This window comes from Macrosteles quadrilineatus, unplaced genomic scaffold (genome assembly GCF_028750875.1).
Source record: "Macrosteles quadrilineatus isolate MER2022 unplaced genomic scaffold, UCM_ALF_1.0 Scaffold_2__2_contigs__length_208266976, whole genome shotgun sequence".
NCBI lineage: Eukaryota > Metazoa > Arthropoda > Insecta > Hemiptera > Cicadellidae > Macrosteles > Macrosteles quadrilineatus.
Genome location: NW_026542595.1, coordinates 23,823,401 through 23,840,510, shown reverse-complemented (window position 1 = coordinate 23,840,510; position 17,110 = coordinate 23,823,401). Strand labels below are relative to the sequence as shown.

Here is a 17,110-nt window from a genome sequence, read left to right as displayed (position 1 = left end):
TTAGTCTTAGGTTTGCTGTGCGGGGTATTTTCTTTTAGGCACTGTGACATTATGCACTATGATGCCACCATTTGCACATTGTTAAATTTAATGCCGCTGCCGCCTGCCCAAGCTAATCGTCTGGTGACTGGACGAAGTTTTCGTCTGCTGCTTGATTTTGTTCTTTGTTGACTTGTTCTTGTTGTCGTCGTGTTGTCTTGTCATACCGACCGACTGACGTTGACGGTTGACGAAAGAATAGACACTCGGAATCTTGGTATCATTTCATTTTCTAATTTTCGTGGTTCCTACCATTAAGGACAAAACCATAAAAAGGATCATTGTATTGTTTTGTACGATCATTGACGATTGACTGCACGATTGATGCACCTGCAACACCCTACTTACGACCTGTTTGTTTTCGTTTAAATTTTATCACTCAGGAGTCAATACTTGTCTCATGGGTCTCAAACATTCACACTCAATTCTACGAAAACATTTAAGGAAGTCAACACTAGCCTATAAGTTGTGTTTAGGTATTGTTAAAATTACATTTGTGTCAACCCAAGGCTAGCCCAACGATGTAAAGAACTAGCCTCATAAGCTGGTCAGAAAATACTTTATTTAAATAGGCCTACAATTATTTATATTACAGAGGACATTGTCACTAGGCTGCAATTAAATTAAGTAGGTTTTAGGTAAATATAGTTAGGCCTATAGATAAGTAAACTGGCAGTAATGGTTCGTCAAAAACCAGGACAGAAGCTAGAGAAGCCTAAAAATACCAAGGAGAAACCTTCAATAACCTCAAGGGAATGTTTAAGAGATGAAAAGGAAAATAGTAGTTCCTTCGCTCGAAGAGCAAAGCAGGTACTAGTTGCAGTTATTGTGGCAATCGCCGCATATATTGCTGGGAAAGGCTACTTGGAAACCAGAGTTAATACTCCATTTGATGATCATAAGGTATGTGGATGTGAGTAATTTATTTGTCAGAGGATACGGCAGTTACTGTCATAACCTAACCTAACTAACCAAACTTGCTGATAATGAAAAGATTGAATGAATGTTTAGTTCAGTTCATAAATTATAATTATAAATGCCTCTAATTCTAACAAATGATGTAACTTACAGCTAAGAATTAATGGCATTCTAAGCAAAATCTCTGACAAAAAGATAGTGTCACCGATGGGATTCGATCTAGACACCTCTTGTACATCAGCCGAGTAATGTATCCACTACACCACAAACAGCGATGGCTATACATCGTATCGTTATGGTAATGGTGTTCCGGGGCCCCACAACCCGGTAACGTCATTTTCGGACGCTTAATAACTTAAATCACTGCAATCACGCCAACATACTTGATGATTCACTGCCAAGTTATTGGTAAATTTCTTACTATTACAGTGCCTTCCACGATTACCAAAACAATTTTATCATTTCCCACAAAGTTATCACAGGTTTTCTATTACCTTACCGTACCTCCTTGGCCATTGCAACTTCAGAAGATTTTTGGCCTCGCCAACGATGCTTCTCCACTCTTCTCTATTCTCCACTGCCTCAGGAGTAGGCCTAGTCCTAGTGCCCAACACACCACATCCTTCAGCACCTGACTCCTCCATCGCAGTCTCGGCCTGCCAAGTGGTCTTTTGCCTTTTGGTTTGTTCTGGTCTACAATTTTTCTACACAACATACAAATTTGCGATTAACTTACCAAATAAAAAATAATATCGAAAAATAGGTTACCATCACCTAAGATAAAAACCTAAAATAATGGTTTAAACGTCTGTATAGGGGTTTTCTCGGATGCTCAACTCATTTCAACACTCAAAATTTACTTAGGCTACATTAGATTTTGAGGACATATGTTCCAAGATGGCCGCCAAAAACTCTGTTTCACTCCCTTGTTAGTTGGCTTAAAATAATTACTTAAATGTCTGTATAGGGTTTCTCGGTTGCCGAACACATTGCAATGCTCAAGATTTACTTACATTAACTTTTAGCTTTAGGACATATATTCTCAAAGCCTACCGTACTTAACAAGTTAACTAACAAGGGATATCTACGGAAACAGAGTTTTTGATGGCCAGGCATCTTGGAACATATGTCCTCAAAATCTAATGTAGGCTAAGTAAATTTTGAGTTTTGAAATGTGTTGGGCATCCGAGAAAACCCCTATACAGTCGTTTAAACCATTATTTTAGGTAAACTAAAATGGGAGATATGGGGCAAATAGAGTTTTGGCTACCATCTTGGATACCGCATTTCCGGTTCAAATTTCGCTTTGGCAACTTAACAGGCAGATTTGTACTTAGCAGGGTTGAAATACCCTAAAAACGTTGTTTCCCCTATTTTTAAATGAAATGCTTCTCGCATTGCCTTTTTTTAACGTGCCTGCTCTAGAAACAATTTAAATAATTTGATTATTTGTCAAATCTTGGTAGGCTAATTGTTTAAAAAAGATACTTTCCCAAACCACTAAAATAAGCCTATTGGTAAATAAGTTTAGGCCTAGTTTAGTTCCGTCAAGCTAGGTCTCTCAGAATAAGGTTACTGACAATTTGGCTTGATAAAGAGTTTGGTTAAGAGCTAAAATAATGAATTTGTAAATTTTACTGGAGCTTATTTGGGCGGAACTTTGCTCTTTGGAATTCGTTGGTATTTTAGAGTTAAAATTAAAAGTTTAAATTGATCTTCTATTTATTACCCTATACCCTTATATGACCAATGTTTGCTTGTATGTATGCTTGCACAAAGAGCTCAAAAACCGCTTTGACGATTTCCTTCAAATGTTGTAATTTATTTTTGGCCTAAACAGGTGTTCAATGCAGTTAAAACTGCCAACAAAAAGCTAATAATGTAAAAAAAAATGAAAATATAAAATTTTTAACATTGGGTTGCCAAGTAAAACCATGTTGGTTGAACAAAATAACAGGGGAAAAGTATACAAAAGACATAAAATGTGTACGTGTGCATGTTTGTTGGTAAACATGTGTTTACTGTGTTTAACCCTTAAGCCTGTGCACTCGTTTTTTTTACTCTGGGGCACATGCGGTGGTCTAGTAGACCCTCAAATAAAAAAGGGTAAACAAAGTTTTTGATAAATAATTAACTCTCTAAACTTAAATATAATTATCTATAGGTATTCATTTTCTCATTTTGATACGTAAATTTTATGATCCTACCATGTCCTTTTATTAATTTGAAAATAATAGTTTTAACCCTTAATTTTTTCATGATGAAATGTAATAATGGCGATAAAGAGGGGGAAATCGTAGTTGAACAAGTTTTATTGCAAGCAAGTGTTATTTTAAACTTTACAAAAGTATAATCTATCTATTACTTATTTAATACACAAGCAGGTTTTTTGTGACTATTACTCCTCCGAAACTACTGAACCGATTGACATGTTTTTAGTGTCATTGGAAAGAGCGTAACATGAAGTTGGGCAGGAAACTTTCTTTTTAGGGAAATCATTAGAGAGTAAGGCCCTGGGGTCCTCTAAAGTTTCGTGTTTCTCCATAAGATTAACATGGGAAACAAACATTGTTATGAAACTACAGCTGTTGTCAGAAATTAAAAGTGGGAAGAAGAACATATATGTTAATTGTAAACAGTCAAAAAGTTTTCTAATTTAACAGTTTGCTACAAACATTTACTGACTTGGACTTAGTTGAAATTAAATATTTACTATTTGAATTTGGGTTGGCATAAATGTTATGGAAAAAAGCGAGAGATCCTGGATAATATGATACTAAAAAGAAAACTGAATTAACACTGTGCTGCATTTCTTAGTAGTCATTGAAAGAGCCCATTTGCAAACTATGGAAACATAGGAAAGTCATAGAACACCACCAAGGAGAAGAAATAGAAATAATGTTTTTTAAGAATTTATAATCGTTATTATGGACAACCCAATGCGGCTATGAGTAAGGTTATGTGTAGAAAACACTGAAAAACAAGATCAGCTTTTGAAAAATGATAAGATTATGACTGTTATTCGTTTTAATATAGGCCTAACGCCTGTAATACTTAGCAATTGCTCGAATTCGAGCAACAGGGATACTAGTACTTATTTAATACGCAAGCAGGTTTTTTGTGACAGTTACTCCTCCAAAACTACTGAACCGATTGACATGTTTTTGGTGTCATTGGAAAGAGCGTAACGTGAAGTTGTGCAGGAAACTTTCTTTTCAGGAAAATAATTAGAGAGTGAGGCCTGGGGGCCTTTTAAAGTTTCGTGTTTCTCCATAAGATTAACATGGGAAACAAACATTGTTATGAAACTCCAGCTGTTGTCAAAAATGCTTTTCTGCTATTTAATTTAATTTGTTTACAAGGAGAATTTTTCTTGGTGCCATGTGGTCAATGAATTATACTTTTGCATATATTTTAAATGCTGTAAACTATATAAAATGATAGTACTGTAATACATTAAGATATCTTAATTTAAATAATCAATAAGCAGGATTGAGCCTTTGCCTATATGTTTCCTGGTAAGTGTGTTGTAACTGTTTCTCTTAGTATATTATAGTATCTCTAAGTAAAACCGAACTATCCTGTTCTGCATTCTCACCCCGTAGCGAAGCACGGGCAGAGCAACTAGTATTTCTAAAAACCATGGAAGCAGTAAATATGTCATGAATTAATACATTTCCCTGCTTATAGAAAATAGGTACTCTAAAAAAAATATTTAAAAAAACTTTCTTTGAAAATGTTATACCTATGTTTTTCTTTTATCATCCTCGTCCTGTGCTTGGTTTAGAAATACTTTTAAACACATTTCACTAATATTTTATATTTGTCCCTGGCACATTGGGTTTTATACTTGCGTTTTTGTTAGTTGTTGGTCTTGGTGTCTTTTTGTCGTGGGCAGACAGTGCACGGCGCCTTTGCACTGGGAGGCTGGATCAGTTGATTCTATGGTTGGACATTTCTATAAAATTGGTTTACAGATACTACGTTTTTTGACAAACTTTAAATACTATCAAAATGAAAAATAATAAAGTTATACCCTAAAGTTTTTAATACTAATTATGATGACAAAACTGAGACACTAAGGCTACTACGCACAAGGGGGTACACTAGACCCCCCCCCCCCCAGGGCCGTCCCTAGGGTTGGTGGTGCCCGGAGCAAACGTGGTCGTAGCGCCCCCTCCTCCCCCCAGTAATAGTCGCATTCGCATATATGTAATACTATGTTAATACAAATAGCCGCAGCGAGGAGCCCCCTCAGCCGCACCCGGTTGCCCCCCTTCGGACGGCCCTGAGCCCCCCCAAATGATCACAGTACCGGTAACACAAGCACGCGCGTGGGGGTATGCCATACCCAGGGTGGTATTAACAGGTCAATGACTCGGTCAAGACTAACAATACTGGCTGCCAGATGATGGCATATACTATTTTAGGCAGCTACTGTTATGCTCACCAGGGTTGCCACCATACTTGTAAAATTATGACAAAATTGTCATACAAGGGGTGTTAAGGGTTAAAAGCCATCCACGGTAGGCTATACTAGTAAAACACCAAATACAGTGCAAAGGGAAAAACATCGGTAGCCTAGTTACTATTGAGCAAAGATATTACTAAAGATTACTCAATAGTGGTACAATGGAATTAAAGTACCGAGCCATGGCTGGGTCCCCAGGTACTTTATTATTAGCCTATTACCGTCTACATCTGTGGCATTTTCAAAGGGGAATTGGAGGTACACGAACACGTTTTGGAAAAGCTATTTGGATGTCAAATTTACCCTCTTTTTGGAAATTTTATCTAATACCCTGATTTTCATTGCTATTTTGGAATACATATTAATGGAAGCTGCTAACTCGTTAGTCTTATATGGGTTCTTATACCCTAGGCCTATATCATTGCTTCTTTTTCCAGGTTGTGACAGAAAGTGGTTTAATGGTTCCAGATCGTTATTGGGGTTCATATAGGCCTGGAAACTACTTCGGTTTGAAAACGAGAGAACCTCACTCTCCAGTTTTTGGATTGATGTGGTATTTTCCAAATAGAATTGGTCCAGAAGGTATAAGTATACGGTAAGAAATTTTAGTGTCCAAGTTTCTCTTTTCTTATTTGCTAATTTTGTATTAACTTTTTGTAATTTTAGCGAATTTCCCATATAGGGAGTAAGCTATTACCGTAGTACTCATGGTAAAACCTAGACCCGGGACCGATTTAATTTTTTGTTTTTAGGTCCCTAGAAGCCAAAAATACCATCCGTTTTATAAATATATATCTGTCTGTAAGCACGATAACTCTAGCAAAAGTGATCCGATTTTGATGAAATTTGGTGTAAACCTACATTTATTCAAACAAATTTGCGAACCAGCGTAAATTACGTACGTAAATTACTTTTTCCCATTTTTGAGCCAAAAAACATAAAATTTTGCAATTTATTTCCAAACCATTTTGTGGAGCTTAAAAAAAACAATTTAGTATATTGAAGCGTTGTTTTGCGCCTAATAGTTAAGGAGAAAATTCCAAATAAATTTGTAATTTAAAATTCCTATGTTATTCTTGTGGAGAATAAGTAAATTGTTGTAGTTTGCTTGTTTATGAACATATTTTGATCAAATTTAGAAAATGCATTTATTTCTGACTAAACTATTAACATTTTACAAAAAAAAAACTTTTACCCTCCCTTTTGCAGCAAACCTAAGTACTCATTAAACTAATTATTTTTAAATAGGGAATAAATGTGATATTTTTAAGTAAACATTTTAGTGTAAATCCAATCAGGCAAATAGAAATTTGCTTAGTCTGCAGGTTTGTTGTGGCGGGGGTATTTTCTTATTAGCGAATATCCCATGTAGGGAATAAGCTATTACCGTAGTACTCATGGTAAGACCTGGACCCGTGACCAATTTACTTTTTTTGTTTTGAGGTCTGTTGAGCCCAAAAACACCATCCGTTCGAATTCATATATGAGTGAAAATTTTGAAACACACGTTTTCAGGAAAAGCACTTAAAAAACTATTTCTTCCGTTTTTTCAAACTTTTATTATTTTTTTATTTCATTAACATTTGAAGTTTCATAAAATGTCCATGGTAACGCAATATCTTCGGTGATTTTTTGTTAATAGAGCATCTTTGATGGAAAAACACGAAATTTCGTCACGACCATCACGGACATAAAACTGAATATTAAAAATAGTTAATAATATTTTTATAACTATGTTTTGCTATAAATTAATTTACTTTTAGGGTCATCATACAATAAACAGCTCACTAAGCTTTTGGTATATTTGGTCTTTCTAGAAAAAAATATAAAAAACTCAAAAAACTGAAAAAAAGGCAAAAAAGTCATTTTAAGTTTGTATAACTGCGATAAAACTTACCTGAAACCCAAAAAATCGTTATGTTTTTATAGAGGTGTGCTTTTTTGTGTATAAAACATTGAAATATGATGATATTTTAATTTTTGAAATTTATATGATAGAAATCGTAAACGTGATCGTCAGGGACAAGCGGTACGGTCGTGAATTGTCTGGAATAATCTAAATCTTTCAAAAAAATCCTTCAATTATACTGTACTGTTAGTTATAATAAAAATATGTGATTCAATTGAACTAAACTGTTCAATTTACAATGATATTTAAGTTATTGTCACGACCAAACACACTATAATCCATAAGGCTGGATTGGTCGTGAAAAAAACCCACGATGGTCGTGAAACTTTGGTCGTGACATTACGTGTTATTTGGCTCCGTTCTGGCGGTAGCCCTGCACCTCATGTTCGAGGATACAAAGTGGACTTCTAGGTTAATCTAGCAATTGAAATATCTTATAAACAAAAATTAGCACCATGCCTACTTCATCAAATGACTACGTTCGGTCATGGAGACACCAAAATTAAAAAAAAAAAAACTTGCCTTTATTAATCTTGTAATACCTCCTTTCAACTCGAAACGACCGGCACTACAATCCTGACGTACACCCCGAACTAGTCTCTAAAACCAACTGACTCTATCGACGCCAGGCTTGCCACTGTCGTGCTCCAAAGTTGCAAATTTTTCCCTAATGGTCGTGACGTCAAATCGAGGGACAGAGCTATTTAGTCATGGTAGTCAGTTTACAATGAAAACAAAATTATCATTTGCTCCTTTTTCGTAAGTTTAATAACTATTGATGTAATAAAAATATGACATTATATATTTTGGCATGAATAATTATTCTAAAAACAGTGTGAAAGTTGCAAAATGTACCCTAGGGACACGTTATGGTCGTAAGTTTCGAGACTTTAAAAATGCGAAAAAAAAATACCTAGAACCTATTTAAAGCCATATAATTGTGTGTAACATGTTGCCCGTGTCCCAAAAAATATTAAAACACATAATGATAAACTACATATTCAGTATCTACGAAGTAAAAGGCCAGGGACATAAAAACGTGCGTTTCAAAATTTTCACTCATATATTTATATACTCGCCTTTGGCTCGCTGGGGCTTTTTTGGTTGGGGGTAAATAGAAATGGGCCATGGCGCAAGACCTGCAATTGAGCCAAATTTGAGATCTTTAGCTAGAAGTGGGTAAAATTGATTTAGACCGATGCACCTGTAGGAATAACATTGGGGGTGGGGGGATTCTAATTTTCGTGGGGGGGGAGTTATATTTGTAAAATGTCGCTTGTCGAAAAGGGCGCAAGATTAACAATCATGCCAAATTTCAGATATCCAGTTAATCTAGAAATGGGTAAACGTGATTTAGACTTATGCACCTGTAAGAATAACATTAGGGGGGGAGGATTTAATATTTGGGGGGGGTTTGAAAATAACACGCCCCCAGGCCCCCTTTTTTGGTTGGGGGTAAATACAAATGGGCCATGGCGCAAGACATAACATAATAACATTGGGGGGGATTCTATATTTCGTGGGGGGGGGGGAATTATATTTGTAAAATTTCACTTTTCGGAAAGGGCGCAAGATCTACAATCATGCCAAATTTCAGATATCCAGTCAATCTAGAAATGGGTAAACGTGATTTAGAATTATGCACCTGTAAGAATAACATTGGGGGGGATTTAATATTTGGGGGGGGGGGGTTGGAAATACGATAGGGGGATAAAACCTTAAGTAAACCAGAGTAAATCTATAGCATGAACGGACCATGGGTACGGGGATTTATGGTGGTTTTTATGGGGTAAATGTTATTCTCCACAAGAATTACATGGGGCTCGTAAAAACTTTCAAATTTTGACATTAAACCTAAGTTTTAGGGGTCAAGGAGTAAAGTTACGAAAAAACACGTAATGTGTTAAATTTAAAGTAAAGTAAGGAGAATACAAAGCAATATTAGTTTTAGCAAAAACAAATTGTTTAAGTATGAAAAAATGGCGAAAGCCGGTAAAAATTTTAAGAAATTTACCAAATTTTGAAAGTAGGGCGTTTTTTGAAGGTTAAGGAATGCGATTTTCGGAAAACGCCTAATAGGGGTTGTAGGAAATTTGATTCCCGTTCGTGAAAATCCTTTCAAATCTTTTCTATGTCTTACCGTTTTCGAGCTATAGGCGATTGAAAAAAATGTGTTTTGTCGTTTTTAGAGGTCCGCCATTTTGGATTTTTAGGGTGGTTAAAATTTGAAAATGGGACTTTTGCAAAATTCACCATAAACTTATGATCCCTTACTACGATTCCCTACTACTATAGTACCAAATTCCAAGTCTCTAGCACGTTTCTAAACAATTCATATGACCATACCAAAGTCATTATATTTCAATCTTATTCTCCATAAGAATAACATGGGGCTCGTAAAAGTGGCAAAAAATCTTTAAATTTTCAGATTAAAATTAAGTTTTGGAGGTCAAGGAGTAAAGTTACGAAAAAACATGTAATGAGTAAAATTTTAAGTAAAGTAAGGAGAATACAAAGCAATAATAATATTTGCGAAAAGGAATTATTTAAGTATAAAAAAATAGCGAAAACTAGTAAAAATTTGAAAAAAATTTACCAAATTTTGAAAGTAGGGCGTTTGTTGAAGCTGAAGGAGTGCGATTTCCGGAAAACGCCAATGAGGGTTTTGTAGAAAATTTAATTTCCTTTCGCTAAGATTGTTTCAAATCTTTTCTAGCTCTTACTGTTTTCGAGCTACATCCGGTTGAAAAAAACATATTTTTTTTGTTTTCAGAGGTCCGCCATTTTGGATTTTTGGGGGGGTTAAAATTTGAAAATGGGACTTTTGGAACTTTCACCGGTAATGTAAGATCCCATACTGCAATACTACCAAGTTTCAAGTCTCTAGCACGTTTATAAGTGGTTCAGATGAGCATACCAAAGTCGGCATTTTTCAATGTTATTTCCCGATTTTGATGAAATTTGGTGAAAATGTTCGAGTTTGAGAGAGAGGTAACGAGTTCACAAACCAGCATGATTTATGCAGCATTTTATGTGGTAAAAATTGGTTTTCCCATTTTTGACCCTAAAAACATAAAATTTTGCAATTTATTTCCAAACCATTTTGTAGAGCTAAAAAAAAACAAATAATTTACTATATTGAAGTGTTGTTATGCGCCTAATAGTTACGAAGAAAATTAGAAAATAATGTAAATTTAAAATTCCAATGTTATTCTTATGGAGAATAAGTAAACTGTTTTAGTTTGCTTGTTTATGAACATATTTTGATCAAATTTGGAAAATGCATTTATTTCATACTAAACTATTAATATAAAAAAAAAAAAACTGATAAAACACTTTTACCCTTCCTGTTTTAGCAAATCTAAGTACGGTACTTGTTAAACTAATGCTATTTAAATAGGGAATAAATGTCAATATACAAATCACAGACTGGTTAACTTTTAACAAAAAAATAATTTTTTTAGGGTTATATAATTAACTTGACTTGTTTTAATCGTCTTCATTCCCCAGCCATTGGTGTGAACAAGGGGACCGGTTGGAAAGGTACACTTGGATTAAGCATGATGGTCGCAACTTTGGAGTGCAGGAAATAGACGACGGGCCGGTGAGACTGACAACTTCATTTGTGAAGCAACCAGGAGGAGAACATGGAGGCGACTGGACAGCTCGAGTGTCTGTTTCACTTAGGGTTAGTAAATTACTATACATTTGGGACATTTCTATATCACTTGCTCCAACATTCAGCTGAGAATTACATCCTACTATACACTATAACTTAGATTTATATCATATAGATGAAGTCAGTAGCTTTTTGATGGTTCGAAACTGGACCCAGCTGTTCCTGATCATTGGGCTTTAAATAAATGATCCTGGCTAATGAAACAGATGATCTTAGTCAGTAACAAAGCTACACAAATCATCTCACACCATTCTACACTCATCCTTCACTCATATTTGGGTTAAAATACGCACCTAAGTGGCGTCCCCATCTTAATGATTGATAATTGATATAGAATTTATTCCTGTTTTTCAATGATTTGTAAAATCAAGCTGTCATCTTCAGAATGCTGAACGGCATTGGTCGCTGGGTCTGTGCGTATGTGGAGGTCTTGTTGTTGGCTGACAGTTTCAATATTAACTTTTGTAAATTAATATAAATAAAACTCAGTTATGAGCTTTATTGTGGCAACAGTGTGACTCAAGGAAAGTGGAAATTAGATTAGAATTTTTCAACGCTGGAACATTAGGAAAAGTGAACAATAATTGTTGAATGAATAAGATGACAGCTGTGTTACTGTAAGTTTCTAAATTAGAATTGTTATTCACTTTTCGCAAATCTTATATATGTACATTAAGAGCGGTTATTAAAAACTAGGTAAACCTAGATGAACTATCAGCTAAGGACATAATTAATAATCTTAATGCAGTGGGGGTAGAATCATAGATAAAACAGACTCCCTTAGTAGAGTTCTCATCCTTATGGAATAGCTGAAGTTTCTTGTTATTTCAGTAATTTAAAACCTGGTTTAACCAAATAATACAATCTAATTATAAACAAAATCTCATCCCTTTGTTATATCACCAAACAGAACTCAAATCATAAAATTAACCTTAAAATAATAGAAACAAAATTTTGTTGACACTAGCCCCCAGTGTCATTGTACCTGAACTAGACACAAAAAACAAGCTTACAAATTTACAATGGGATGGGAAGTCTACTTGTGTTGGTAAGTACTTGTGAAGTTACTTCCATGTACTTGAAGTCGGTCTACTTGTGTCTATGGTAGAATCATTGGTTGTATTAATAGTCAAAGATAGAATGAAGTGGGATGACCAGTGTAGTTTTTTTATTTACTACAATCAGCTGTTTCTTTAAATTTAGTTCCAATTAATTAAATATTTTGTCATATCAACAACACATCTTACACTTTTTTATGTCCACCTTCACATTACATCCTGGGAAGCTTGGTTCCAGTCCGGGAGGAAGATAAGATTTTTTTTCTCGAAAAGCCATAATTAGCTAAGAGCCATAAATTTAGTACATTCTGGCAAACCAAAAGGCGTACCTAATAGTGAATTGTATCCTATTACAGAAGCAGGGAGCCAAAGCAGAACCCATTGCCCTGCTCCTGTATACGGCTCTGGACACACATACGCAAGGCCGCCTCAGTCAATACCCTGGCAGTGTGCTTCCTGGGATGGTGGGTGAGACAGACAAACTTGGGGCCTTTACTATCAAATTGTACAATATATCTGGTACAATAGAATACGAGTCGCACCTCGCAGCCCAAGGTAAAGGTCTGCACTTGCTGAAGGAAGTGGTAATGTCAACTATGCGACTTGTTACTGTCAAAGGTGTCAAGCAGATACTCTTACCTGGTGACATTACTAGAGGAGTTCCAGCTAACTTCACAGTTACATCAGTCACTACTCGAGTACCTTTTGAAATGGATGTTGTTTTTGAATCTGGTAGCAATTTTAATAGACCAAACACATTGACCGGTCAAGTATACTATGATTTATTGCAGAAAAATATTGAAGAGTTTGATAATAAATTTGAAAGCATCTTTAAATTGAAGCAAAAGGGATTTCAAGAAGAAGAAATTATCTTTGCTCAATCAGCCTTAAGTAATCTGGTTGGAGGAATTGGTTACTTTTATGGATCATCAAGAGTAATATCTGATCATTTAGAACATCCTGTTCCTTATTGGAAGGCTCCTTTATACACTTCAGTGCCTTCGAGAAGTTTTTTCCCCAGAGGATTTCTCTGGGATGAAGGATTTCACGGTTTATTAATTGCGTCGTGGGATCTTGAAATTGAATTGGACATCATGAGTCATTGGTTCGATCTTATGAATGTTGAGGGTTGGATTCCCCGTGAACAAATTTTAGGTGTGGAGTCTCTAGCTAAAGTTCCTGAGGAGTTTGTAACTCAAATAAATTCCAACGCAAATCCTCCCACATTTTTTCTCACATTAAATTACATAATAAAACACTACGGAGATAGGCTAGTAAGTGAAAACCGATTGGGAACTTTAGAGCGCATGTATACCAGATTGGTGAAATGGTTTGATTGGTACAACACTACACAAACAGGTGAATTACCAGGAGCGTACCGATGGAGAGGAAGAGACAGCAAAACCAACTTGGAACTCAACCCCAAAACTCTGGCATCTGGCTTAGATGACTATCCGAGAGCTTCTCATCCCACTGTAGATGAGCGTCATGTTGATCTCTTTTGTTGGATCACTCTTGGAGCCAAAGTTTTAACTGAAATTGCTCTTTTGCTGAACAGACAAGGGGAAAAGTATGCTAACACATTCAAATATCTGTCGAACAATCAGCTTCTTGACCGGATGCATTGGTCGTACAAGAGAAACACCTATGCTGACTTTGGTCTTCATACAGACGAAGTGATATTAGAAAAACCTCCGCCCTCTCCCAGGCAACATGGCCCTCCCATCTCTCAGCCGTACCGTAGAGTCGTTATCAAGGATCCTGAACTCCAGTTTGTAGACTCTAACTTTGGATATGTAAGTCTGTTTCCCTTGTTCCTTGAAATTTTGGACCCAGAATCACCAAAGTTATTAACTCTTCTAAAAGATTTGAAGAACTCCGACTATTTATGGACAAATTACGGTCTACGATCTCTCTCCAAAAATTCTCCCATTTATATGAAAAGAAACACTGAACACGATCCACCATATTGGAGAGGACCGATATGGATTAATATGAATTATTTAGCTTTAAAATCTTTAAACCATTACACTCAGGAGAAAGGGCCTCATTCAGACTTAGCAAAGACATTATACGATAGTCTGAGACAAAACCTCATTAAAAATATGTTGAAGGAGTACAAACGCTCAGGCTACGTGTGGGAACAGTATGATGACAACACCGGCCTCGGACAAAGAAGTCACCCTTTCACTGGCTGGAGCTCTCTCATTGTTCTGGTCATGGGAGAGATTTACTAAAACAAATCTTCAAACTTGTTGTATAATCTATTTCTATGAATTAGATTCAAATGAATTTATTTACGGGTGCATTGTCTTTTACAATCATGTCTAATTGATAAACAGAACACAAGATACTGACTTGTTACTTAAGGTTTGAGTTTTTTAAATACCTGTGATATGTGCAGCTATTGCACTATTATCCATCTGAAAACCCATCAATAATATTTCATATTGTCATAACCCACTGAATTAAAGACTAAACTTATACTTCGTTCACAATAATATTTATGAGGTTTGAGGGGAAGTTCCCCCACAACTATTTGGTATTTATTGTATGTTGCTTGTATGTTGTTTGTTATCTTACTTATGCTATTATTTTAAAGGTAAGGGCCAAATAGAGGGGATAGATTTCTTCCCTTAAAATCGCCTAAATATTGTGAACGAAGTATATAGTTCTGGAATGAGATTAGGAACACCTGTACAAAAAATGTTTTTTTTTTGGGGGATACCACTTGACAATTAATATTTCTTTACAGACTATTAACTATAAACCTCACAAACGTACAATATGTTTGCACATGGTTCACATTGATATTGGAAAGTTAAGGAAAAAGTCTTTGGCCAATTAATTTACAGGATTAAAATCATAGCCTAGATTAAGCAAGCATAGCCTACCTACTTAATTGAGCAATTATTGATGTACCCAGTTTTAAGAACAATATTAATCAACATGATGGTTGCCTTTGTTCTTGAGTATATGTAAATAAAAACTAATACACATTTTGCTGCATGGTGCAGCATATCCAGGATCTTCACTAAAACACTAACTTATGCAAAGAAATGATAGTACCTATTTTAAATAATTTTTAAAACATCAACTTATGAAAAAGGAAACAACCAAGTACACATCAAGTACTCAAGTTTTGTAACAGGATAAAAATTCGACTTGTACTATTCTAAGTCATTGGTAAAAACTTAAAATGTACAGAAACCTTAGGATATTTGCTGCAATAGTGGATTTTAAAGCCAATTTGAGTGCCATAGCAGTAACCCTAAAAAATAGTCTAATAAACTACTAGCTTGACTAGTCAATGCTACTACACTGTTTTTTAGTTTAACTTCTCTACAGTTTTATAAATTTGTATTTATGCTCATGATGGTTTCACATTTTTTAGTAACTCTGTGCATTGAATTACAAAATAAGACCTTTACTGCCTCAAAAGTAACATTGACAAAATGTCATATCTTTTATCAAGAAACATAGGAGTATTCACCATAACACACAATCCTTACTTTGCTTATCTGTTTCAACCTATACAATCTTTCAGTTCTAGTGTCCACAAGATGATCCCTTCTCAGAACTTGTAGGTCAAGACCAAGCCTACACATTTAACACTGTTCAGAGGTTTAGCCGATTAAAAACATTGAGCTATAGTTATGTCTGAAGGTTGAACTTGGTGAGAGAAATCTGGACCGTTTTTGACTTAAATTGCCAAAAAGTTTTTTCCCATTTTCTGTCTATTTATTCTAATTTTATTTCATATGTATAATGGGTTGAAATAAAATTACAGTTAAAGATTTTCTCCTGCCTTCCTGTTAAGACACTTCTATTGATTTGGAAATTGGCTGAAAAACAAGTTGGCATATAGTAAAATTATAACATAATGGTTTATTGGTATAAATTGTGTTTTATTGGTTGGAATGAAGTTTTCTATTTATAGATTAAAATATTCACAGTGTATGCCTTATATATGTTTCAAAATTCAATACTCAAAATCCCACCTCACGACACCGCTACCAAATCAACCTAAGCTCTTTTTTGGAATCAAACTCTTATTCATGTGCTACTTCCATGACCAGAGCCTGTTTTCTAAAAACTATAGTGTATTGTCACCACTATGTCTGTAATTTCTTTTTTCTCTTCTGCCTGAGATTCCAAGCAACAGAAGCCTCTTTGAGGCTACTCTGAGACTCCACCTACGCATCTTAGATAGCCTCCTTGTAAAACTTTGCTTCCTCTTCCTTATCCTTTGTCATGACATTTTCATATTCTACACTGATGATGATGCCTTTCGACTTGTTGCTGTTAACACTTTTTAGTTGTTGTGCTATTTATATTCTTATTGTATTGTAATTTGTAAATATTGTAAATAAAATGGTAAATAGAATTTGTTATACATTTTGTTAAATTGAAGCTCAAATAAACTTTTAAGACATAAGACTTTTGAGATACAATGTTTCCTATGATAACATCTTTCATTAAATTGGACATACAATGAAATGTATTGCTAAGACACCAGTTTGTATAGGTACAGTAGGCCTAACCTTTTCACGAGACGTTACCGATAGGAACACCCCCACCACCGCACCGTTCTAAACGCTTCTGAATTATACCGAGCACAGCCAAACTGTTCGCGGCAAATTGTTATCTCTATCACTGTCGCTGTCAAAACGTATCGTTTATAGGTAAAATTCAAATTTAATTTATTTAAACTGTCATAACCTTTGAACCAAACTTGCTGATAGTTAAAAAGTCGAATGAAGGTTGAAAAATCGAAAAAATAGGTCTGTTCATAAAATAAAATTATAAATGCCTCAAATTCAGTTTTATAATTTTTTAATTATAAAATTAAATTGTCATAACCTAACCAAACTTACTGATAATGAAAAAATCTAATGAAGGTTTACTAATCGAAAAATAATTCTGTTCATAAAATAAAATTATAAATGCCTTAAATTCTAACAAAAGATGTACAGTTAAGAAGTATTCTAAGCTAAATCTTTGACAAAAAGTTAACGGCTCCGGTAGGATTCGAA

General features: G+C 35.0%; 1 protein-coding gene across 1 annotated transcript; it reads left to right on the top strand.

Annotated features, from left to right (window-relative positions):
* The first annotated feature begins 214 nt into the window (after positions 1-214).
* LOC128986001 (mannosyl-oligosaccharide glucosidase) lies at positions 215-16,512 on the top strand. Its single transcript, XM_054406050.1, has 4 exons — positions 215-942; positions 5,866-6,023; positions 10,848-11,025; positions 12,431-16,512. Exons 1-4 carry the CDS (start codon positions 718-720, stop codon positions 14,309-14,311), a joined length of 2,442 nt encoding a protein of 813 aa, XP_054262025.1. The 5' UTR covers positions 215-717; the 3' UTR covers positions 14,312-16,512.
* The last annotated feature ends 598 nt before the right edge of the window (positions 16,513-17,110 follow it).

Excerpts from the sequence above, each read along its gene's own strand:
- LOC128986001 (XM_054406050.1), top strand. The coding sequence starts at position 718 with ATGGTTCGTCAAAAACCAGGACAGAAGCTAGAGAAGCCTAAAAATACC. Across the intron at positions 6,024-10,847 it reads CCAGAAGGTATAAGTATACG|CCATTGGTGTGAACAAGGGG; the intron begins GTAAGAAATTTT and ends TTCATTCCCCAG. Across the intron at positions 11,026-12,430 it reads GAGTGTCTGTTTCACTTAGG|AAGCAGGGAGCCAAAGCAGA; the intron begins GTTAGTAAATTA and ends ATCCTATTACAG.